Source organism: Polypterus senegalus, chromosome 1, assembly GCF_016835505.1.
Source record: "Polypterus senegalus isolate Bchr_013 chromosome 1, ASM1683550v1, whole genome shotgun sequence".
Classification (NCBI taxonomy): domain Eukaryota; kingdom Metazoa; phylum Chordata; class Cladistia; order Polypteriformes; family Polypteridae; genus Polypterus; species Polypterus senegalus.
The window spans coordinates 208,247,472-208,272,404 of NC_053154.1; the positions used below are offsets into that span (position 1 = coordinate 208,247,472).

A 24,933-nucleotide genomic window follows, 5' to 3' on the forward strand; every position below is an offset into this window, starting at 1 on the left:
TATTTTGTTGACTATCCATCCATCCATCCATCCTCTTCCGCTTATCTGAGGTTGGGTCACGGAGGCAGCAGCTTGAGCAGAGAGGCCCAGACTTCCCTCTCCCCGGCCACTTCTTCTAGCTCTTCCGGGAGAATCCCAAGGCATTCTCAGGCCAGCCAGGAGACATAGTTCCTCCAGCATGACTTGGGTCTTCCCCGGGGCCTCCTCCCTGTTGGACGTGCCCAGAACACCTCACCAGGGAGGCGTCCAGGAGGCATCCTGATCAGATGCCTGAGCCACCTCATCTGACTCCTCTCGATGTGGAGGAGCAGTGGCTCTACTCTGAGCCCCTCCCGGATGACTGAGCTTCTCACCCTATCTTTAAGGGTAAGCCCAGACACCCTGCGGAGGAAACTAATTTCAGTCGCTTGTATTCACGATCTTGTTATTTCGGTCACTACCCATAGCTCATGACCATAGGTGAGGGTAGGAACGTAGATTGACTGGTAAATTGAGAGCTTTGCCTTATGGCTCAGCTCCTTTTTCACCACGACAGACCGATGCAGAGCCTGCATCATTGTGGACGCTGCACCGATCCGCCTGTTGATCTCACTCTCCATTCTTCCCTTACTCGTGAACAAGACCTCGAGATACTTGAACTCCTCCACTTGGGGCAGGATCTCTCCCCCAACCCTGAGAGGGCATTCCACCCTTTTCCAGCTGAGGACCATGGTCTCGGATTTGGAGGTGCTGATTCCCATCACAGCTGCTTCACATTCAGCTGAGAACCGATTCAGAGAGAGCTGAAGATCATGGCCTGAGGAAGCAAACAGGACAACATCATCTGCAAAAACTGCAGGACCCAATCCTGAGTCCACCAAACCGGACCCCCTCAACAACCTGCGCCTAAAAATTCTGTCCATAAAAGTTATGAACAGAATCGGTAACAAAGGGCAGCCCTGGTGGAGTCCAACTCTCACTGGAAACTGGCTCAACTTACTGCCGGCAGTGCGGACCAAGCTCTGACACCAGTTGTACAGGGACCAAACAGCTCTTATCAGGGGGTCCAGTACCACCTACTCCCGGAGCACCCCCCACAGGATTCCTCGAGGGACACGGTCGAACGCCTTTTCCAAGTCCACAAAACACATGTAGACTGGTTGGGCAAACTCCTATGCACCCTCCAGGATTCTGCTAATGGTGTAGAGCTGGTCCACTATTCCGTGACCAGGATGAAAACCACACAGTTCCTCCTGAATCCAAGGTTCGACTATCCGATGGACCCTCCTCTCCAGAACCCCCGAATAGACTTTTCCAGGGAGGCTGAGGAGTGTGATCCTTCTGTAGTTGGAACACACCCTTCTGTCCCCCTTTTTAAAGAGGGGAACCACCACCCCGGTCTGCCAATCCAGAGGCACTGTCCCTGATGTCCATGCAATGTTGCAGAGATGTGTCAACCAAGACAGTCATACAACATCCAGAGCCTTGAGGAACTCCAGGCGTATCTCATCCACCCCCGGGGCCCTGCCACCAAGGAGTTTTTTAACCACCTCGGTGACCTCAGCCCCAGAGATGGGGGAGCCCACCTCCGAGTCCCCAGGCTCTGCCTCCTCATTGGAAGGCATGTTAGTGGGATTGAGGAGGTCTTTGAAGTACTCCCCCCAACAACCCACAACGTCCTGATTCGAGGTCAGCAGCACACCATCCCCACCATATACGATGTTGACACTGCACTGCTTCTCCCTCCTGAGACACCGGACGGTGGACCAGAATCTCCTCGAAGCCGTCCGAAAGTCGTTCTCCATGGCCTCCCCAAACTCCTCCCATACCCGAGTTTTTTGCCTCAGCAATCACTGAAGCTGCATTCCGCTTGGCCTGTCGGTACCTATTAGCTGCCTCCAGAGTGCCACAGGATATAAGGGTCCGGTAGGACTCCTTCTTCAGCTTGACGGCATCCCTCACCGCCGGTATCCACCAACGGGTTTTGGGATTGCCGCCACGACAGGCACCAACCACCTTACGGCCACAGCTCCAGTCAGCCGCCTCAACAATAAAGGCACGGAACATGGCCCATTCAGACTCAATGTTCCCCACCTCCCTCGGGACGTGGTCAAAGTTCTGCCAGAGTTGGGAGTTGAAGCTACTTCTGACAGGGGACTCTGCAAGACGTTCCCAGCAGACCCTCACAACACGTTTGGGCCTACCAGGCCTAACCGGCATCCTCACCACCAGGTGGTGATCAGTTGACAGCTCCGCCCCTCTCTTTACCCGAGTGTCTGACATGTGGCCGCAAGTCCAACGACACGACCACAAAGTCGATCATCGAACTGAGGCCTAGGGTGTCCTGGTGCCAAGTGCACATATGAGAACACCCCTATGCTTGAACATGGTGTTCATTATGGACAATCCGTGATGAGCACTGAAGTCCAATAACAAAACACCGCTCGGGTTCAGATCGGGGGGGCCATTCCTCCCAATCACGCCCTTCCAGGTCTCACTGTCATTGCCCACATGAACATTGAAGTCTCCCAGCACTACGAGGGAGTCCCCAGAAGGTATGCTCTCTAGCACCCCCTCCAGGGACCCCAAAAAGGGTGGGTACTCCAAACTGCTGTTCGGCGCATACGCACAAACAACAGTCAGGACCCATCCCCCCACCCGAAGGCGGAGGATGGCTACCCTCTCATCCACCGGGGTAAACCCCAATGTACCGGCTCCAAGTTGAAGGGCAATAAGTATGCCCAAACCCGCTCGGAGCCGCTCACCGGTGGCAACTCCAGAGTGGTAGAGAGTCCAGCCCCATTCAAGGACATTGGTTCCAGAGTCCAAGCTGTGCATTGAGGTGAGCACGACTATATCTAGCCGGAACCTCTCAACCTTGCGCACTAGCTCAGGCTCCTTCCCCTTCAGAGAGGTGACATTCCACGTCCCACCACCCAACTAACACTACACCCGACCTCCTTGGCCCCCATCCCATAGGTGGTGAGCCCATGAGAAGGGGGACCCACGATGCCTCTTTGGGCTGTGCCTGGCCTAGCCCCATGGGTGCAGGCCCAGCCACCAGGCGCTCACCATCGAACCCCACCTCCAGGCCTGGCTCCAGAGTGGGGCCCCGGTGACCCGCATCCGGACGAGGGAAAACGGCATCCAAATTTTTTATTCGTCATAGAAGATCTATTGAACTGCTCTTTGTCTCATCCCTCACCTAGGACCAGTTTGCCTTGGGTGACCCTACCAGGGGCATATTTTGTTGACCACTGAATGTAAATGCGTCTAATTCATACTTTATTAGAAAATTCTTGTACATAACTTATTGTTGTGTAACTGGGTTTGTATTGTTTCTGTGAGGAGTTTCCTAATGTCTGCAAGGGTTTTTTTCTGCGTAGTGGAATTTTCCACCCATATTCCAAAGATGGTTGTGTTATTTTATTTGCCAGCTGAAAACTGTGCTTTTGTGAGTGACTTTGGGTCTAACCTACAATTTGGTTTTGACTTGTGCTTAAATTTCTGACTCTTGATTTGGTTTTGGTTGAAGTGTGGCAATCTTCTCCGTTTTAACCCATTTTTCTGGCTTTGACTATAACTTGTCTCCCATTAAAACAACCTAAACGACTAGCATGCTAATATAATAGTTAGGTTGACAAGATTTTCATTGTCCCAAACAAAGACACAACGTTTAAATTAAGCTCTCAAATATGTGTCCACCTTGGATTTTCATGTGTGTTGTTAGACATATATTAAATCAAAGAGTTAGTGGATTCCTTTTTAGAGTGTCATGCAAATTGATAGAGCTCTACGAAGCCAGATTTTTTTTTAGCGCAATATACCTTTATAAAGTGACCCGCCTGTTAAAAACACATTTTATTAAATTGTAATGACTAAACAGGACAAATTGTATGACAACAGGAATATCCAGGAAAAGGAAATGGGTCAGTTCTGAAAAAAATGGGACATATGGTCACCCTAAAGTGAGCCTACAAATGTGAATCCAAAGTTTTTCACAGATGACAAAGGTATACTTTTGAAAGTAGCAAATTTTAATAGGACGGTGTCAAGCTGTGTTTTGTTACTGTTAAGTTTTAATAAGTTTCTGAAACTGATGTGTAACAGGGATTGACTTTCACATCAGCAATGTGAGAGTGAAATATGAAGTCATGTTGTAAATGGGATTTCCCAGTGGAATCAAGTGGGTGCTAAAATGTGGGCCTGGGACAATGCTGTAGGGAGCAGAATTTACTTTACAGAAACATCTGACTGTAAAATGACAAAAAGGAAAGATGTAGATCCAGCAGGTTCCTATGTACTCCATATAATTGTTTGAAGTTTTCAGGATGTTTTGGTGAACAGTTTCAGTGGTGTCAGTAATTAACAATGGCAGCTTTGTCATCTACATTCTGGTGGGGCCATAGAATATTCACACAAGAAAATGTGATTATGCAATAATATCATGGAGATATTACCCTAAACTGGATCATCAGTAAATTTCATGTGATGATGCCCACATGAATATGTTTTCTTAAGCCAAATTATGAGTACTCTAGACACAAAAATGGTTAAGGCAATGTTTTTAAAAGTTAAAAGATTTATGTGAAAAAAAGTAATGAGTATGAGCACTTGTCCTTGCAATTATGACAAGATATAAGAGCAACCATTCAAGATGCAAATCCGAGGACAGCAGCTATTCATTCTATACTACACCGCCATATACAAAGTTAGTTAATGTTAATTTAAGTTACAAATGCTGCAAATTATATGCAACCATTGCCACTGAACCAGCATATTTTTGCTAGTCCTTGTAGCAAAAATCAGCACACAAATAAACTACTTTGATGCACCCATCCTCTGGCAAATTGCGGGACAGAGTGTTCCAGCTGCACAAGCTCCTCAGTGTTTATTTATGTATTACTTAGTTACCTTAGTTATACTGTATGAGAGTACTCATCTGACAAAGCAGGGATGTTTTCTAGCCTATAATGTGTTGCCAGCCTTGCTTACCCCTTCTGACATTTGACATGATGATTCAAGGTGCTTATGGGTCTAGCCTATAAATGAAAAACAATATAAATGCATTTAAGGAAAGGGTTGTATAGCAAAATTGTGAAGCAAAGTAATGGACATTTTTCTATGGATAAGTAACTTTGTTTTAAATGCTGTGAGAAAGTTAATCTCACTTTGTTGTGCTTCTTTTGATGTAGTCAGTGTTTCATGGTTGTCTTCAAGTCTGACTGGGCAAAAATGAAGATCTGTTTGCTCACTATTCTGATTCCAACTGTGAGTCACTGCTCAATCCTTGGGGATAATTTCAGAAGCAAGTCATTTACTTTTTTAAAAAGTTTCTTAAAATCATGTTACTATCACAAAAAAAAAATCAAAACACAGTTCCCAAATGCCACAGAGTATATTCAGAGAGGATTGATATACACTTACCAGTCACTTTATTAGGTACACCTTGCTAATACCGGACTGGGCCCCCTTTTGCCTTCAGAAGTGCTGTAATTCTTTGTGGCATAGATTCAACATGGTGCTGGAAACATTCCTTACAGATTTTGGCCCATATTGACATGATAGCATCACACAGCTGCGGCAAATTTGTCGGCTGCACATCCATGATGTGAATCTCCTGTTACACCACATCCCAAACGTGTTGGATTGAGATGACTGTGTGGAGGATGTTTTAGTACAGTGAACTCTTTGTCTTGTTCAAGAAACCATTTTGAGAGGATCTGAGCTTTGTGACATGGCATGTTATCCTGCTGGAAGTAGCCATCATAAGATGGGTGTACTGTGATCATAAAGGGATGGACATGGCCAGCAACAACACTCAGGTAGACTGTGGCATTTAAAAGATACTCATTTGGTACTAAGGGGCCCAAAGTGTGCCAAGAAAATACCCCCCATACCTTTACATCATCACCGCCAGCCTGAACCATGTATTCAAGGCAGGATGGATCCATGCTTTCATGTTGATCACACCAAATTTTGGCCCTACTATCTGAATGTCGCAGCAGAAATCAAGACTCACCAGATTAGGCAACGGTTCTCCAATCTTCTGTTGTCCAATTTTGGTGAGGCTGTGTGAATTGTAGCCTCAGTTGCCTGTTCTTAGCTGACAAGAGTGGCACCCGGGGTTGTTTTTGCCGCTGTAACCCATCTGCTTCAAGGTTCGATATCTTGTGCATTTAGAGATGCTCGTCCATATACCTCATTTCCAACAAGTGGTTACTTGAGTTATTGTTGCTTTTCTATCAGCTTGAAGAAGTCTGGACATTCTCCTCTGACCACTGGCATCAATATGACATTTTCGCCTAGAGAGCTGGCACTCACTGGATATTTTCCTTGTTCTGAACATTCTCTGTAAACCCTAAGGAAGATTGTGCGTAAAAATCTCAGTAGATCAGCAGTTTCTGAAATATTCAGACCAGCCCGTCTGGCACCAACAACCATGCCACATTCAAGGCAGGTCGTCTTGATAGTATCTACATGCCTAAATGCATTGAGTTGCTGCCATGTGATTGGCTGATTAGATATTTGCGTTAACAAGTAGGTGTACCTAATAAAGTGGTAGGTGAGTGTATATGTCATTTATTCCGTTTCTGAGCACTGAACAGTGAAGTGTTTCCAGTACACCCAAAACATCTAAGTAGACATTTTGTTTTAAATGAGAATATTGTGCTCAATTCCTGAATATCCATATTGGCCACTGAGAACAACTTGTCCATTCTCTAAAGTGTTAAAGTTGTCCTACATGCAGTGCGACCAAGTGTGCTGTTTTTATGTAAATGCCAAGTCATACTGTGGAATCACAGTGTCTCTTAGTATGCTGGCATTCACTGCATCCTATTAAACCCAATGCAACAATAAACATTACATTTAATATGCTGTAATGTATCTTATCAAGCATGTCCATGTTTTCTACTTTACTTTTAACAGCTATGTTTTCTGTAAATAGCTTTCTTTCTTTAAGAAAACAGTTTTATTTCCAAGCTCTGTCACACAATGACTGCACTTGTCCTGCTTGAGAGGATTTATTCTTCCAGCCAAGGTCCTGCAGGGCATTCACACTAACACTATTGTTTATTAAATGGCGCCAGCAATCTGCAGCAGGAAGAATGTGTGCATTATAGCAAACTTGTAATATCTTTGCAGCATAAATTGGCAGTCAGATATACAGATGCCTCCCAAATTTCAGTTTAATTCTGGCATTCTGTTCAAGGAGACACAGCAAGTTGCACCACAGTGACCGGTTCCTTATCGACTCTGCTAATGTTGTTCATGCTGTGATGAGCCACATGAGGTTGAAAACGGGGTATTCAGCGGTTTTTGGGCAGTGCTCTTTATTGTTACACTGCATTTGAGAATGTTTGAGATAATGATACATCAACGTGCACTAGCATTTAATCCAAGGCCAATAGCAAAAGATGGAATCTGAATTCAGTATATTTTAGCTTTGCCCACTTCTACCAAGTGAAAAATTTCTTTTTTTTCAACTTGCAGATTTATTCAAAAATATGCATCCTGACAAATGTGATTGAAATGTTTGCTGCCAGCTGGTACCATGAGTGGAATAGTCAATGCAGAATAATTAAATTAGAAAAATTGGAGCCCCTTCAGCTCTGTACACAAGGGGAGATAGACTAGTACTAGAAATTAAATTATTTATTTGAGGGTTTTATTTGAATCCATTGATTTTCATCCAGAGGTCATTTTCAAATCAGTGTATAATGGTTATAATGTATCGATTGGACCAAATTTCAATTCTGTGAGCTTTAAATGATCGCACAGGCCTCCAGTCTTTTTTTCACTGCCTGTTTCTCTTTGAGTTTACGGTCCTTTTTTCATATCAATCAGTCAATTATAAATCCACAAAAAGGATGCACTTTTTTCTCTTGGTCACATAATCTGAAGGGCAAAAACTTAAAAAAAACATTAACAGAGAATATTGTAGCATATGACAAATAAATGTTGCTGTGAGACATTTTTTATCTGTGCTACATTTGGGGGACAGATGAAATTGCATGTCCAGCCTAAACCATTTACTTCTCAGTTCAGGCTCTTCCATCTTATTAGTGCTTTATCTTCTTTAGGTCAAAACACAGTTCTTTATCTCAAATACCATTTACTGATATATCTTATTTAGCCGATTACTCAAGTATCCAGAATATCAGTTAAAACTATGCCCATTAATCTAGACAACACCTTCTGTGACCACTAAAATGGACCAGTTTATAAGAATTACTTATTTGGCATTCTTTGTAATCAGATATTTCTGCTTTAGCTTAGTGTTTTATTTACTCTTGTTTAACTTATGGCTGCTGTTTACAAATTTCCATATTTTTAAAAAAATAATGCTGATTCTTCAACAGGTCTCAGACCCTAGCCAAGAAAAAGTATTCTCTTGAAGCAAACATACAAAGAGATAATCATATCAAGTCAAGTCAAGTCAGCTTTTACTGTCATCTGAACCATTTTGAAATGTACATAATACAAAATAGCATGCCTTGAGGACCATGGTGCAAAACATATCACAATACACTACACAGAATGTAAATATTGCAATAATAAAATTATAATAGGCAAGAGTTCACAATTGTGCCCTGCAGTGGGCTGCTGCCCTGCCCAGGGTTTGTTTCCTGCCTTGTGCCCTGTGTTGGCTGGGATTGGCTCTAGCAGACCACCGTGACCCTGTAGTTAGGATATAGCTGGTTGGATAATGGATGGATGGAAGAGTTCACAATTATACAATTTAATACAATAAACACAATAACCACACTGGGTGGTAGATTTAGATACTGTGTACAATAGAAGAAGGAGCATGGGAAGAAGTTTGGGGCACAGCCGTCACCCTATGTAATAAGCAACACATCTTTTCAGACATGAGTCCAGCACAGAACTGAACTGAAATGGCAGGTCCCCAATTTATATGGGCTGCTGGCAAGAATGAGCGGGTCCAGGTGGACCGGCAGCAGAAGTCACATAAGCAGTGGAGTGGCTGTTAGTCTTCCGTTCTGCAGAAGGAGGAATAGAGAAGCCATTAGAACACAGTGCCAACCCTTGGTGTAGAAGTTAATTACCATCACCAGAACCCTTAAGTTGCCTTCCAAGTGCACATGAGTGACAACTGGCAGAGTATACAAGGCTATACAGGAATGCATTATTATTGTTCACATATTGGTAATTGAGGTGTAAGTGGCATATCAGCATGTTCTGAACATGGGTAACAAAGCACGGAGTGCAAGAATACATACAACAATAGGAGCCATGGACATAGAGCACTATTTATGTAAGTAGCTAATGTGCAAAAATAGACAGATAGATCAGTAACATTGCTGAGTAGCAATATATATGTTACTTGGGAGTAAATGTTATAATAAAGTGCTTAGATGCCAATGGGAAGTCAGGGTGATAATGCAGATAGTCCAGACTGATAGTGACTGTACAGTGGAGAGACTGGCTGGAGGGTGTTAAAATGGGGCAGCATATCATAGCCATAGCAGGATGTTAAGAAACCTGACATCCTTGGTCACAGTGTTACTGAGCAGGCACAAATGCTATGGTACTTTCTATCAGACTGCAGGGAGGAACAAATTCTTTGGAAGGGCTGATTGGGGTCTCCTATAATATTGGAGGCAGAGTTTCTGGAAGATATCGGTGAGGGAAAGAGACCCCAATGATATGCTCTATTGTTTTCGCTATCCACTTTTTCAGTCAGAGACACTGTAATTTCTAAAGCTGGTCAGGACACTTACTGTGGGACTCCCTTTGAGAAAGAGAAAGTGTTGAAGATGATTGGGGGTCAAGGCTTCCTGTTTTCAGAAATTCTGCTGTGCCTTATTGGCCATTGTCACAGATGGCTGTGGTCCTTGCACGACCTGGGATGCCTCTTCGCTGAGAGGGCCGGGGGAGCAAGTGTGGGCAGAACATTACTTTCCCCAGGATGCTAAATGGCAGCCCCCATGGTTGCAGCAGTGCCTTGGACTCCCACAGGAATTCATGGAAGATGGAGTTGTCTACAGCCCTGTTGAGAACCAGGGGTGCTGAAGCTGCTCCTGAGCCTGTATGATCAATTCTTTCACCATGCCTGGAAGTACTGCCAAAAGTAGGTCATCAAGCACCTGGAGCACTTCCAGGTAACATATGAAAGGAGCCATCAGACAGTACTCAGTGAGCCGGAGTCGGGTGGAGGAAGATGAAGCTTGCCGAGGAGGAGTGGAGGAGAAAGAAAAGAGAGAGAAGAAAAAGAAAAGAAAAGTATTTTGTGGTGCTTTTGCTTAATGGGACTGTGTTGTGGCTGTGGGAAACAGGGAAGGCATTTCAGAAAAATGAAGAAAAAACAAAAAACATTTGTATTTTTATAAGTGCCTCCTGCATCTGTCTGTGTTGGGTTGAGTGGCTGCTATGCCCTCTACACTTGTCACACTAGTTAGATGATATAGTACTTCTGACAGTCTCAACGATGGAGCCATTGATGTGCGAGGGTGTGTGGTTTGGACAGGTCTTTCTGAAGTCAACAAGTAGATTATCAAGATGTTCTATCTCATCTCTGTTTGCAGAATCATTGTTGTTGCTTATAAGGCCCAACAAAGTTGATTCATCAGCAAACGAAATGATGTGATTTGAGCTGAACTTGGCAGTAAAAGAATGAGTTACAGTAGGAGTGTCAATAGCAGTGCCCAGAGCACACCTCCCTGTTTATCCCCACTGCTCATTGTAATGTTGCTGGAGTTGTTGGTTCCAATCCGAACTAAATGAGGTTGGTCTGTGAGCAAGTTTAGAATCCATTTCCAGGGAAAGGTACACAGAGAGAGGCCCAGTTCACTCAGCCTCACTTTTACCCTCATGGGAAGATTGCATTAAATGCTAAAGTCAATAAACAGCATTCTCACATAAGTGCTCATCCTTGTCAACAGAAAGGATGAGATAAAGAGCATGTGACATTGTATCTTTGGTAGACTGGTTAAGAATCTGCACAGATTGTAGTGGGTCCAGTGAGCTGGGAAGGTTTGCCTTTAATCATGACCCGCCTGTCAAATCACTTCATAGCAAATGGTGTGAGAGCGACAGGAAGCTTCCCAACCTGTGGGTCACTGGAACATTGCATGTGGGCCTCAACTAACCATGGACAAACTCTGGCTTTCCCTCACTGCTCTGATGATCATGTGGCAGCATTGCAGGTGGTTTGTGGCTGATTCTGGATGACCTCCCCAATCCCCACTCTGATGATGATTTTTGATTTACCGAGGAGGAAAAATTTTTGACGATCGCTCATAACGCATCTAACGCTCTGATGATTTTGCAGGGCTCCAACCCACATTAATAATTGCACTTGATTAACAGAGTGGAACACCCCCCAGTGGGTTACATTCAATTCATGGATGGTACCAAAGTTGGGTCGCAATAAATTTACACAGGGGGTTTCCAAATACACCTGTATGTGAAAAAACTGTGTTGTGACACCATATAGGTTGGAAAAACACTGGTTTAGACATCTCCCAAATGACAATTTAGACACTAAGATAATCATGGTGGCCTTGAAGCAAGAGTGAAGAACGACCCGACTCAGGGGAACCAGTATGTTGTCTGGTCTAGTACCCTTGCATGGATTTGCTCTAGTTAAGTTTTCCACTGTACCTGTGGTCATTTAGAGGATTGATGCTTTTACCAAATAGCGTCTGGTATTCTTTGCATAAAACTATGCTTATATAAAAGTCATTCAGCATGTCATGCCGTTATGCATCCTTATAACAGACACACAGACATTGGGAAAAATGCCTTGCTACATACACTATGTGTCTTTGGTACACAGAAAATGGCTCTGGATTTTTTGTGTAGACATGTACAGTACTTTGTTTCTCTGATAGCTTGGGATAGGTTGGCCCTAACTCCTCTGAGAGCTGCCATGTCTCAATATCTCAAAGCAGCATGACGGATATTTAGCAGTGAATTTGTGGCCAGCCAACAGATCTGGTTGGCTCATAGTAACACACTTGGAAAGAGTAAAATCATCTACTGTATATATTTGCTGATGCGGCAAGTTGCAGATGCTGTATACTCCTCCAGATCAGTAAAGTATAGTAGTTATGACATCTGGATAAATCTTCAAGAACCATACACCTAATAGTGTAGTCCACATGGAATGAATGAGTTATTTTTTCTCTCCCCCTACAATTCTGTGCATGTAGATGTCCATCCATTTGTTTGAGAGCTGAAACCTGTGTTGACAGCATCAGGAAGAAAGCAATATGCAACCCTACACTACCAGTCTAAAGTTTTAGAGCACCTCAGTTTTTCTTCATATGCAATCATTTTTAATGCAGTGAATGACCTAAAATGGTGAAAAGGTAAGCAATAAACTACCAGAGATTTAAATTTAAAGTTTAGATTAGCGAAAACTGAAAAAAAGGAAATTTCAGAATATTACAAATGGGCCTTCTTCATGGAACAACTAATAGGTTACAATCTACAAATGTTCTACAGCAATTACAGTAAATTAAGTCTTGCAAGTTGAAGTAAACAATTTGCACAGGTGTCCCAATTTCTGTTGATTACATAAAAAACTCTCTGTCTGTCTTAAAGCAGAGATGGAACAGACTGTGTTACTACACCCTAGAAAGTTCTAACTACCAATGATAATGGCAAGAAAACGGCAATTAACAAATAAAATGAGAGAGTGCATTATTACCCTTAGAGGTGTAGGACTTTCAATTAGAGAAATTGCTAAAAAAAAAAATCAGTGTCAGTGAGTACAGTGTTGGCCTACCCAATCCAAAGGTAATTGGAAACTGGAAGAAACTCTAATAAGAAGAGATCTGACAGACCCAAAGTCACAACCCAATCAGAAAACAAGTTTCTGAGGGTTACCAGCTTGCATGATAGGTGCCTCCCAGCACAACAACTTCAAACACAGCTTAACAGTCACCAAAAAAAACAAAGTCTCAGTTTCTACTGTGAAGAGGAGATTTTGTGCAGCAGGTTTGACAGGGTGAATGGCAGTAAAAAAGCTGTTCCTTAAAGGACAAAATAGGGAATTGAAATGCCAGCTCTGGACTACTGCAGACTCAAAGAAAGTCTTTTGGACCTATGAATCAAAGTTTCAAATCTTCGATTCATCACGCAGGGTTTTTATACGCTGTCAAGTTGGTGAAAGGATGGTTCTTCAGTGTGTGACATCAACTGTCAAACATGGAGGAGGAAGTGTGATGGTCTGGGGTTGATGGAGCCAGAGTTGGTGACTTACGCAGAGTGACTGGAATTCTGAATCAAAAGAGTTACCACAGTTTGGTTGTTATATCAGCAAAAGGTGGCTACTTTGATGAATCAAAAATGTGAATACAATTTCGTACACTTGATGACTCCTTAACTTATTTTATTTGCCATTTTTTATTTGTTCTATGCCTTGATTTAATGAAACATTGACAATAAGCTGCATGCATTTCCATAAAAACTGAGGAGTTCTAAAACTTGTCAATGGTAGTGCAGTTCAAGATGTCAATGTGACAACAACGACACTCACACAGGGTCAGTTTCGAGTCACCAATTAACTTAACATACACGTCTTTTGTATGTGGAACAAAACCTGATTACATGTTAAAAAAAAAACATGCACAAATATTTAAACAAAAACAGCAACCAGGCCAGAATTCATAGCTAGTTTCATGGAGCTGTGAGTCAACAAAAGTGACCACTACTACTTTTAGATATCATCCTGAAATAAGAGGGTGGATGAAGATGAAGATGGCACTGTCATGCACACACAAACTTGATGAACTCACAGAGGCAGGAGCACACACAGCACAGCCTGTCTGTGCCAGCTCTCCATCAAGTAAAAAAGAGCTGAAGGATCACAGCGTATCATGCCACTTTGTACAGCATAACTGTAATTTTGTGAACTTGGGTGAACCACATAACATGACAGTAAGGGGAATTAATGTTTATTTAAACAATTTGATGATCTAAAGACAAGTCCAAAAACCAGGCATGAGGTCATACAGACAAAAAGGGCAAATTTTAAAAAAACAGTTCTTCAAATACAAGCAATGGTTCATTAAGAGGAATTAAAATGAGAACCAAATCTGTTAGTAGAACTCAGAAATCTAATATCAAGGTCACAAAGTACAAGATGCTAGAAAAGAAATCACTGAATTAAGGGGAGTTCAAGATAGTGACTGTTGAAAAGACAAGAATGCAAATTATCAAGTAATACCATTATATGAGATTTTCTTTTTTTTTTTTTTTTGCATAATAAAAGTTCCTATACACCAGATGGTAGGAGCCTGAGATTAAAAGCAAACAACAAGAAGGGCCACGGGTTCCAGGTTATTTCACGTCATAGTGGTAAAATTCAGAGCTTAAAATCAGTCCTAAGAAAACATTGGCATGCTGCAAGTAATATTTCTTAATTTAGTAACTGCGCAAATGACTCAGGATGTAGCACCGAAGTTAATAACAGACTTCTTTCTTTACTCTGCCCTGCTGAGCTGGATGACTAGTCAAGTGGTTGGTAAACTCATTATAGGCCACCATCCATACAGTTTTCAAAACCACTTCCTCCACTACAGTTGTAATCATGAGCCAATCATTCACCCTCTGACGTCTTGCCATTTACAAGAGAAGAAACTTTGTGATTGAGTGACTAATAACATGATTAAAAAGCTCCCACTACTAATCCCACACCCAAACTCTAATTTATTTTGGGACCCTCCATGGAACCTACATGTTCATTTGTTTTGCCCTGTTGGGAAGGATCCATTTCAGTAGTGAACCTCTATTTTCAAAGCCTTTAGTGCTTTAAACAATCCTGTAAACCAGTGGTTCTCAAACTGTGGGGTGGGCCCCCCTACGGGGGCGCGAAGTAACAAAAAGGGGGGCACGAACATGTGAAAAAAAGAAAACAAGAATCAAAAATATGAAAAATGCATCTATTGAAACCAAAACAAATAAACTACATTCTGATACTAGACAAATAAATATTGTGTTAGATAAATGTCGATAAAAGTTAATATAATAAAATATGCATCTATGATATATCATTAATTTAAAAAGAACAAACTGGCATTAGTGGGCTCCTTTCAAAAAAACATTAGGGAGGCGCGATTAAAACTGTTATGAAAACTCGGGTCTCAAAAACTTAAAAGGTCGAGAAATGCTGCTGAAAACATATAGTATAATTAAAATAAAACAATAGTATAACATAATAAATGCTAAATTTACACAATTATATACATGTGCAGTTTATACAGTTTGATAGTAACTGACCTCCATGGACAATAGAAGTGCAAGAACAATTCAAGCAATAATCCATTTGAGATTCCAAGCTTATTTATTTTAAATCCTCCCAACTACACCATTTGATAACTATAATAATTAATAATAATTCTTTGCATTTATATAGCACTTTTCTCACTACTCAGCGCTCAGCAATTGCAGGCTAAGGTTCTTGCTCAAGGGCCCAACAGAGCAGAGTCCCTATTTGGCATTTACGGGATTTGAACCGGCAACCTTCCGATTGCCAGTGCAGATCCCTAGCCTCAGACCCACCACTCCACCTAACTATGTATAACAATCTAGAAAAAGTGCACTCTTCTTGTGTTTTAGCACATTATAATTCTATTTGTGTTGTTTTTGGAATACTTCTAGCATGCTTTATTATTTTTATTGCTATGACTTTGACATTACCGCATTGCCATTTCAGATGGTTCTTTTTGTGACATACTTCCACATGGTGCATCCATATTGTTTATGGCCACTCTGCCCATTGCCACTCATGTGACAAGGCAGTCACACGGCATATTAAGTCCAGATTTATATAAGACTAAAGAGCAATCATGCAAAATTTGGTCTAGATCAATCAACATGTTTAGGATTATAATACTTGCTCTGAGCCAGCAGGTGGCACTGGTGTGTAAACTGTAGCACACAGTCTATAAAAAACCCCACTGGGGCCCACAGGGTCAATATTTTGTGTTCCAAAGTAGTCTATCTTGTCCATATGGTCATAAAGAACAAGAGCATACATAATTTAGTCCAAATCAGTCAAAAGGTGTAGGATTATATAGGAAACAAGTATTCTATTTTATATATATAGATAATGTCATTCTGCTTTTGATATCTGAGGAAAAGAAAAACAAAATTAGTTAAGGATGAGAAAAACAAGGCAGATTTAGGAAATTCCCTTCTGTATATAGAGTTGGTTTGCATTTCAGGTTTTGACAGGTGATTTGTTTTTTCCATTCCTGTTTTCATGACCCCTTTATATATTATGACTTTCCCCAACCAAATTTCTGTTTGTTTTGTGCTACATTAGCTTTTTGGCCATTTTTACCATTTTAGTGTTTTGTAAAATTTCTTGAAATGGTGTGCTTAATTGAAGTTACTACATAAAATATAAGTATCTGGTTGACTGTTTAAAAAAGTTAAGGATCTCAGCCTTAAGCAGTTCTTATTTTTTAGTCAAAGACAAGCTACTTAGCTCCAGGTGACTTATCATTTAGACTAAACTTTGTGATCCATCACACATTAAAACTAATTTAAAGCAATACCTGTAATCTTTGTAATACATGATGACTATTTCACTCACCAGTTATTTTTCATTTAATGTGTAAAGATCTCAGTCCTATCATTCTATAAAGGTTCTTCACTTTTCTTGAATTGCAACATATAAACATACTAATGCTACTCCCATCTTGTGGCTTGCATTCTGCTAACTGTACCCAGTGTAGGATTGTCATCATTAAAATGGAAATGCACAACTGTGCTCATCCATTTTCTAGTAAAACAACCTCTGCTTTCAGAAAATGCACCTAAGAACCCCCACAATCCACTCAGGACCATTGATTTCCTCAAATCATTTAGGCTTTTCACTATTAGTTGGGTGGACACGCCTCTTAGTGTGTCCCAGCTGTCCAAACTCCGTATCCATTACCGAGCTGCATGGCTTTGAAAATGATTGCAGCATCTCTCTGCCTGTAGTCAGAATTCTCTCTCTCTCTCATTCCCAGAAAAGCTTGCAGTGTGAAATGCAATAAAGTAAAGCTTGCTATTGGGACCTATTTCAAAGACAAGACTAATCTGTCGCTGGCATTCCAGCCACGTGGTGGGGCCTCATGTGTCTGCTACTCTAGTGTGCTGAAGGAAAGGTTTCTCAAGGCACCCTGAACCCCAAAGATCTGGTCTTGGTAAAAGAATCTCTCTTTCTTTCTCTCCTCATTTCTCTATCCTTAATATAAGCCTCACACCACAAAGCTACCCCTGCTGTGAGCTATGCTGGTTGCAGGGTAACACGGAGGCGTGTAGCTTGATAACGATCCCTGTGCTTCTCTATTAAGTGTTTGAAATATGGGCTGTAGTTAAAAGCTTTCCCTGCTTGGTAGAAAAAAAAGAGACCTGTCAGATTAAATTTGACTGCTCCTTCACCTCCCCGAGCTAATAAAAGCTGACAGGAGCGGGGATGAATATGGTAAACAGGTTTCATTTTAACACGGCTGGTCTGCTGAAAAATAATACAGGCGTAAATAATTTCAAAACCTGACTTAATGCTGTGTAGCATCTGCTACCTGCGAGACAACGACATTTGAGCAGGTCCTCTATTTCATGCACACATTGGATAGTTTGTGTGCTGTCGCTTGGGAAGGTGGTTAGGTGGGGGGTGGTGGGTGATGTTGAGTAGCTAATTTCACTGAATCAGCCCTTCATCATTGGCAAAATAAATAAACATGCCTAAGAAAAGTTGGAAGTGCACTCTGCTCCAGTAGCAGGGGATTCAGTCATGGCAATACTAATTAGAGACCAGTTGCACAATGCAGCTCTATTTCCTCATGACTGGACACATTTAAACATGATTTTTGCTCTCCTCTTGGCTGATTCTTATTCTAGCCTTGCAGTTACAGATTGTACTGGTCAGGTCTGCATAAACGTGCCACACGCTTACAGCTGTACTTACCAGGCTGTGAGAAATCATCTCATGCATACAGCTCATGCTGCCTGAGCTTGTGTCAAGTGGCTCACTTTTGCTGGCCGGGCCTGCAAACTATGCATCTTCTAATGATTGTATCTTTCCGGAGTGAACAGCAGATAATATCCTGGCCTGCAGATCTCTGTCTGACATGTACAGTCAGGACAGCTGAGTTGAATTTCACACAAGGTTTTCACATCCCTGTGGTTGACAATGCTTCAACTCACACATACAGATCACACCAGTGAGGCCTCCGGAAAACTATGTCATGCATTATATTCACGCCAGTCCGGACTGCAGGGTTTTGTCTCACATAAAGAGATTCACACCAGTGAGGCCTATAGATATCCATGTCACATATACTGTTCACAGCAGCCCAGACTGAAGGGTTTCATCTAACACAAGCACATCACCCCAATTAGGTTTATATACAGTGTCATGTCTCCAGTTCAATCTACGTTGAGTCACACATCACACCACAGACTTCTACAGCAATCTAAGTGCACCTTATTCCGTCCTGTTAACTCTGCAAGGATTTGTGTCACACATTCAGATTATCCGTCTCCATCTATCCCTGTCGTTTACATCATTTTCCACCATACTCACTGCCTTCATGTCCTCCCTCACCACATTCATAAATGTCATCTTTTCCCAAAGTACACTTCATCTCCCCTCTGCACATGTTCAAACCATCTCAATCTAGCCTCTCTCACTTGATCACCAAATTGTTGTACCTGTGTTATCCCTCTAATATACTCATTCCTAATCCTGTCTACAATCATTAGTCTGAGTGAATATTGTAGCATCTTCAACTCTGCCACTTCCAGCTCTGCCTCTTGTCAGTGCCACCACTTCCAGACCAACAACATAGCTGGTCTCACTACCATTTTATAGACCTTCCCTTTCACTCTTGCAGGTTCTCTTCTGACACAAATCACTCCAGCTACTCTTCTCCACCCAATCCACCCTGCCTGCACTGTTCTTTACCTCTCTGCTGCACTCTCCAATGCTTTGGACTGTTGAACCCAAGTATTTAAACTTATCTAACTTCACCACCTCTGCTTATACATTCCAACTATACCAGTAATATTTACAGAGATTAATGTCATATATGCTTTTTACACCAGATCAAACTAAAGGGATTAATTTCATACAGTTAATACCAATGAGAGATCTTAATATACTGTGGCAGATGCCTTGTGATCACACCAGTGTAAGTTTCAGAGCTTCATTGCACACTTTCCAATATTCTTGCAACCACTCATTTTTCAGACAATGAAAGAGCAGTCCCAAGAATCACGTCATATGGACAGTTTCCATCAATCCATGCCAAAGGGATTCTTAGCACACATACAGATCATGCCAATGAAACATCTGGGAATATTTTGTCATACATACTGTTCGCACCAGTCAAGACTGCAGGGATTTGTCGGACATATACACATCATCCTAGTGAGTGCTATAAATATCCATGTCACACATGCTGTTCACAGCAGCCAGCAGGGAATATTCATCTATATATGCATTTTTCCAATCTAGTATGTTGGGATCCATCCAGTCTGTTTATATTACACCAGTCTTGTCTGTAAGGCCTCATGTTACTCATTGATCTGTCTAAATTCATTTTAAGATCATAGAGATCACAACAAGGATTCCGGTTGTTTACAATATATTCTTTGCAAAGGTTTCACCTTATTCTGTTGTGTTTCATTTCACACTAATGGATTTCCAAGCAAGACTTGGAGGAATTCATGTCAACCATCCAATCAAGCCAAGTCAGGTCTGCAAGGATTAATTTGCCGCAGTGAATCATCTGGAGATCCATGTTGGTCAATGATTCCCACCAACCTGCCTTGAATGGATTTATCTAATTTATACAGATAACACCAATAAATTCAACTGAGCTCCATGTCATTCAAATAGTTCACAACACCCAGGTCAGCAGTGAATCAAGCAACATTGAAAATAGGGCCTACTTAGCTTCACATCAACTAGAGCTGCATGGGTTCTTCTCAACCATATAATGTAGATTATACCAGTTTGGTCTGCAGGGACTCCATAGATATATTAACCACACACTGTTCACACTGGTCTGATTTACATACTGTCACCTCTTACAGTCCACATGTTCATTTCAAACCAGTTTCATCAGCACAAGAGCTAATAGAAGAATCTGATTCACCTAGCCAATGGTGGCCCTACCTTTGCAACAAAAAGAACAAACTAGAACTCCCTTTAAAATTTCTTGTTGTTCATGCACCCTGATTTCTTAATTCTTTTAAAATGACCATATCTTCAGAGGTAGCCCTCTTACTGCCTTTTCCATTAAAGGGCCAATGTGGTTCTTGATGTCCCATCTTAAGTCCTATATTAATACATGTTATATCAGTTAATTTATCTCTTTTAAAGTTGTCCATGTTTTCATTTTCTCTTTCTCCTTTTTTGTATCTCTGAAAGGTAGGCCAGGTTGCCTTAACATCTGCCAAGTCACCTACCCCCTAGATCCTGGGAGAATGTCACATGCTTCAATCCAGGCCATATTTCACTCTCTAGCTTTCTGCTGCCTTATCTATATCCTAACCAGGTCATCTGCCACAGTTGGAGGGTTTATCACCCACATTGCTGCCCTACTTCTGTAGTGACATGATGACTTGCACAGTAACAACCAAGAAGCACATGACATAAAGCGCAGAGCGCACTCTCTTTTAGAAAATGTCCAAGAGAGTAAAAAGAAAATTGATGGACCCCCATACTTATTAAATTTAGAATAAGTACTGTCACTTGATACACTATAAACTGACAAGAGGAATATGTTGTAGGAGAAGCAGTTAAAATAGTAGCTGATCCTGAAAAATACAGTGAGACAAAAAGCTGTTCCAGACCATTTTGGCACCAAACTGAATCCTTGCTTATGCTCTTCTGTTGTATAAAGTCTTGCCTAATTTAGAGTGGGAAAGGGTGTGGTAGATTAGAGTGAAGTAATGTGAGGGATAACCAATCTGAGCACGGAAAGACAAACATACAGCAATCAAGAAACTTTGAAGTTTTTATAGTTATGCTACCTAAGCTGAAAATGTGAAGGTTTGATGAAGTATTTCAAAAAGCGAGTATTTACAGTACACAATACCTGTATTATAATTAGAAAGTGATTATGTTTTAAGTGCTACTTAAAACGACTATCGTTAAGGATAACAGATATTTATTTCTATAAAAATGTGTTGTATTTTTAATCTGTAAACCTTGTCTGATTCATGGTGTTCATGTTTTATCAGAGTTACAGTTATCAATGTTTTCTTTATCTGTTGCTATTCCTTAGGTGCAAGGATGGTTACCAGGGTGTTCGCTGCGATCAGTTCTTGCCAAAAACTGACTCCATTTTGTCTGACCCAAGTAAGTTGAAATGTTTTAATTTCCTCCTCTTCTATATAAAATCCAATTCCTGCTGTCCTATTGTAGGAGGTGTGGCCACCAGGACTCCAGCTACCCAAACACCTGACATACACAAGCTCTGGATACAAGTTGCCAATACAAAGAGGATTTTATTGTGGGAAACTCTTACAAGAATCATTTCCCACACAGTCACAGTGAGCACAGTAGCACACAACATACAGATTTCTGTGTCACACTTACTCTATATCATTCTGTCTTTCTTCTTCTTCTTCTTGCTCTCTGTCTCTCTCCATTGCTGCTTTCCCCATTTCTCTTATCAAGCTTCATCACCTTCCTCCCAATTCTGACTCCCTGTGATGAGGCAGGCAGCTTCTTTTATATAAAACCCGAAAGTACTTCTGGTGTCTTATGGTGTCATGGAACCACTTCTGGAGCAGACAAAATACGGTATACCTGTCCCCACAGCACACCCTGGCAGCACCCATGGAACTCTTTAAAGCTGAGCTAAGAAACTCCAGTTCCCATGAGGCCCTATGGGAATTTGTGGCACTGCCACAACACAGGAGGGCTGCCATCTTGCAATCTGTGGGAGACACTGCCTTATGCATGCTATCTCCCCAGATCCTTCCATTCTGAGATCACCTCAGCCAGTTAAGGGTTCCAGCCATCCCTTACAAAGGGTATGTATATAAGTTGTTTCTGAGCTTTTACCTATGTTTGTTCTGTCTCTTGTTCTGTCTCCCCTCTTTCTCCTGCCTTGGCTTGCACAACATTAGTGATTCATTCTGTCAATGCCATACTATCTCATGTCATTGAGGGCTGGTAAACATATTGATAATGGCACCATTCCTACTGTTTGGCATCAGAGCCACTTTCACAAACCTGGGCCACATAATCTCCCAAAGAAGTTTTAACTATCTCATATAATTTATCAGCACAATACTCTCTTGCAGTAGACAGACAACTGAACCTCACCTTGCATGTTATGCTAGTTAGTCTCCCTGTGCTTTAATTTCTTGAAAAAACATCTATTTTATATAGTCTTTTCTATAACAAACACTATCCCAATGTGTTTTAAATACAGATCCATACCGTCTATGATGGATCATATCATATACCATTTACCAATCTGCTCATATCATTATGCATCTTGGTATTTCTTTATACATTAGTAGTCGTCCCTCATAAAATTTAATGTCATACTAATCCACTAAAATCATTCTCAATCTTAGAGTTTCCCAGTGCTCTTTTAACAGATGATTTATACTATCTAGTACTACGTGGTCTGCCAGTACCAGCACAGTAATACTTAAATTGATCATGCCATACTCTCACTCAATACTCAAATGACTGAAACATTAAGATCATTTTTGTTCTACTGTACTTCCTATGGCATACATTCCTGAATTATCCATACCATCATATGCAGTGCTTTCATACTATCTCTTATTCTTGCAATGGCTGAATTACTCATACAGATACGGTTACTCATAACTGTAATGTTTAAACCACAGATTCTCCTGTGTGACACAGTGTCATTTAATGCTCTAAAGCCCAAATTACTGAATTCATTATGTGCCACATCATTTTCCATGTTTAAATTTATTGTTGCCCACAGACTAGTAACAGTAGTACAGTGCAGTACAGAATATTAGCCAGCATACAAGGGGTCTTCAGCTCCAGCCCTTGAGGGCCGCAATGGCTGCAGGCTTTCATTCTAACCCTCTTCTTCATTAGTGACCTGTTTTTGCTGCTAATTAACTTCTTTTGTATTAATTTTATTTGACTTGCTCTTGAAGACTCTTAATTGTTTACTTTTCCTTAATTAGCTGCCAAACAATAATGAGACACAAAATGAGCCAAAACATGACCAGCAAACTGTGTCCATCATACAATATCTGAAAATAAAGAAAGATGAGGGTCTCAGGAATGTTGATCTGCTCAGGTCCACTAAACATTTTAACAGGGCTCTTAGAAAAGGGAAAATAAACAATTTCAGAAATGTCTGCTATTGCACAATGAGAGCAGTAACAAGCCATGGAATTAAAGAACAAGTTTAATTAACAACAAGACTCAGCACCTAATTAAGCAACTAGTTGAGGTGAAATTGGCTGGAGTTTGAGGCCTTGAGTTAGTTGGTCTTCTGATGGCTCACTCACTTCTCATTTCATTTCTGTTTGGGTGCCATTTAAGGAAAGAAATGAAGCAATTCAGAGGAATGATAAAGAAATTCAAGGGTAAAAATCTTAGTAAACAAGTCAATTAAAATTAATTCAAAAGAAGTTAATTAGAAGCAGAAACAGGTTACTAATTAAGAAAAGGGTTAGAATGAAAACCTTAAGCCACTGAGGACCCCTGCAATATACAGTACATCCACTCGCTGAGCAAATTATTAGAAACACTGTATGCCTGCTCATCCATGCAATTATGTAATCAGCCAATCATATGGCAACAATACAATGCATAACATCATGTAGACATAAGTTAGGAACATCAGTTCATTTTCACATCAGACACCAGGAAGGGGAAAAAAAATCTGATTTTAGTCATTTTGACCAGGGCATGATTGTTGGTTCCAGATAGGCTGGTTCTGAGTGACTCTGTACCTGCTGATTCCCTGGTATTTTTATGTACAACTATCTCTTAGGTTTACTCAGAATGGTGTGAAAAAACAATAAATATCTGGTGAGAGGCAGTTCAACAAATGGAATGTCATTAGAGCATGCAGATAGAAAATAATGATAAGGGGCCCAAAATAGATCCCTGTGGCACAACATAGTTCATGGATCTTTGATGTATAATCACAACAGCAGACAAAGAACTAAACAGAAAGAGAACAGAGCTCAATGGTTTATTGCAGCTTGTGCACTGCTGTCCTCATTGAGGTTATTACTCCTTGTTCACATGTAATGTAGCTCTAGTGATCTTTCTTTCAGTTGTTGAATTCCTGCTCAGTGGATGAATGCTGCATGCTAGATTCTCACCCCAATGTACTACCAGCTCTTAATTGCTTAAAATTATACTACCCATGTAATTAATTAATTCTTAATGGTAACATCATCAAGGCTGCGGCCTTCATCTTCATCTCCATAGGATCACATTTTCAACACTGCGTCGTAGCCCTCTACAGCTATAAAATACTAAAGTTTAAAAGAATAGGATGTTTACTAAAATGTTTAAGTGAGGATTACCCAAATGTATAACATCAACAGAAAGATAAAATCCTATTGGCCTCTAAGCCTAACATTATAGGTGTTTGAATTCCTGTTTATGAGTGGGCAGCTTGATAACTTTTCCAATATGGCACCACAACAAAGCACCCCCTTTCTCACCCTCTTCTCCAGATACTTTATTTTCTTATTCTCACCAGATAAGTGTTAGCCTCAATCTCTACTGTCTCAAATATTGCCCTACCCACCATCATGAACACTTGTCTTTTAATAACTATTGTAATAAAGGCGCTATATATGCGCCTTTGAACCCTCCAAGGACACGTCAGACACCTGATATAAATGCAATATTTTTTATCTTTATTACTACTACTGTGCACAAGCACCACTATTCCAATAAACCATTCAATACACAATCGATCCTCCACTCCTCCCAGCAGCTCTGTT

At 41.2% G+C, this 24,933-nt stretch overlaps 1 protein-coding gene across 1 annotated transcript in view; it reads left to right on the plus strand.

Moving 5' to 3' along the window:
- The window catches only part of LOC120538509 (pro-neuregulin-3, membrane-bound isoform-like), an 822,431-nt gene that overhangs the window by 692,733 nt on the left and 104,765 nt on the right, over positions 1-24,933 (plus strand). The window contains exon 3 of the mRNA XM_039767928.1: positions 21,243-21,316. Within this exon, the coding sequence (XP_039623862.1) occupies positions 21,243-21,316 (74 nt within the window). The remainder of the gene's footprint in view (positions 1-21,242; positions 21,317-24,933) is intronic.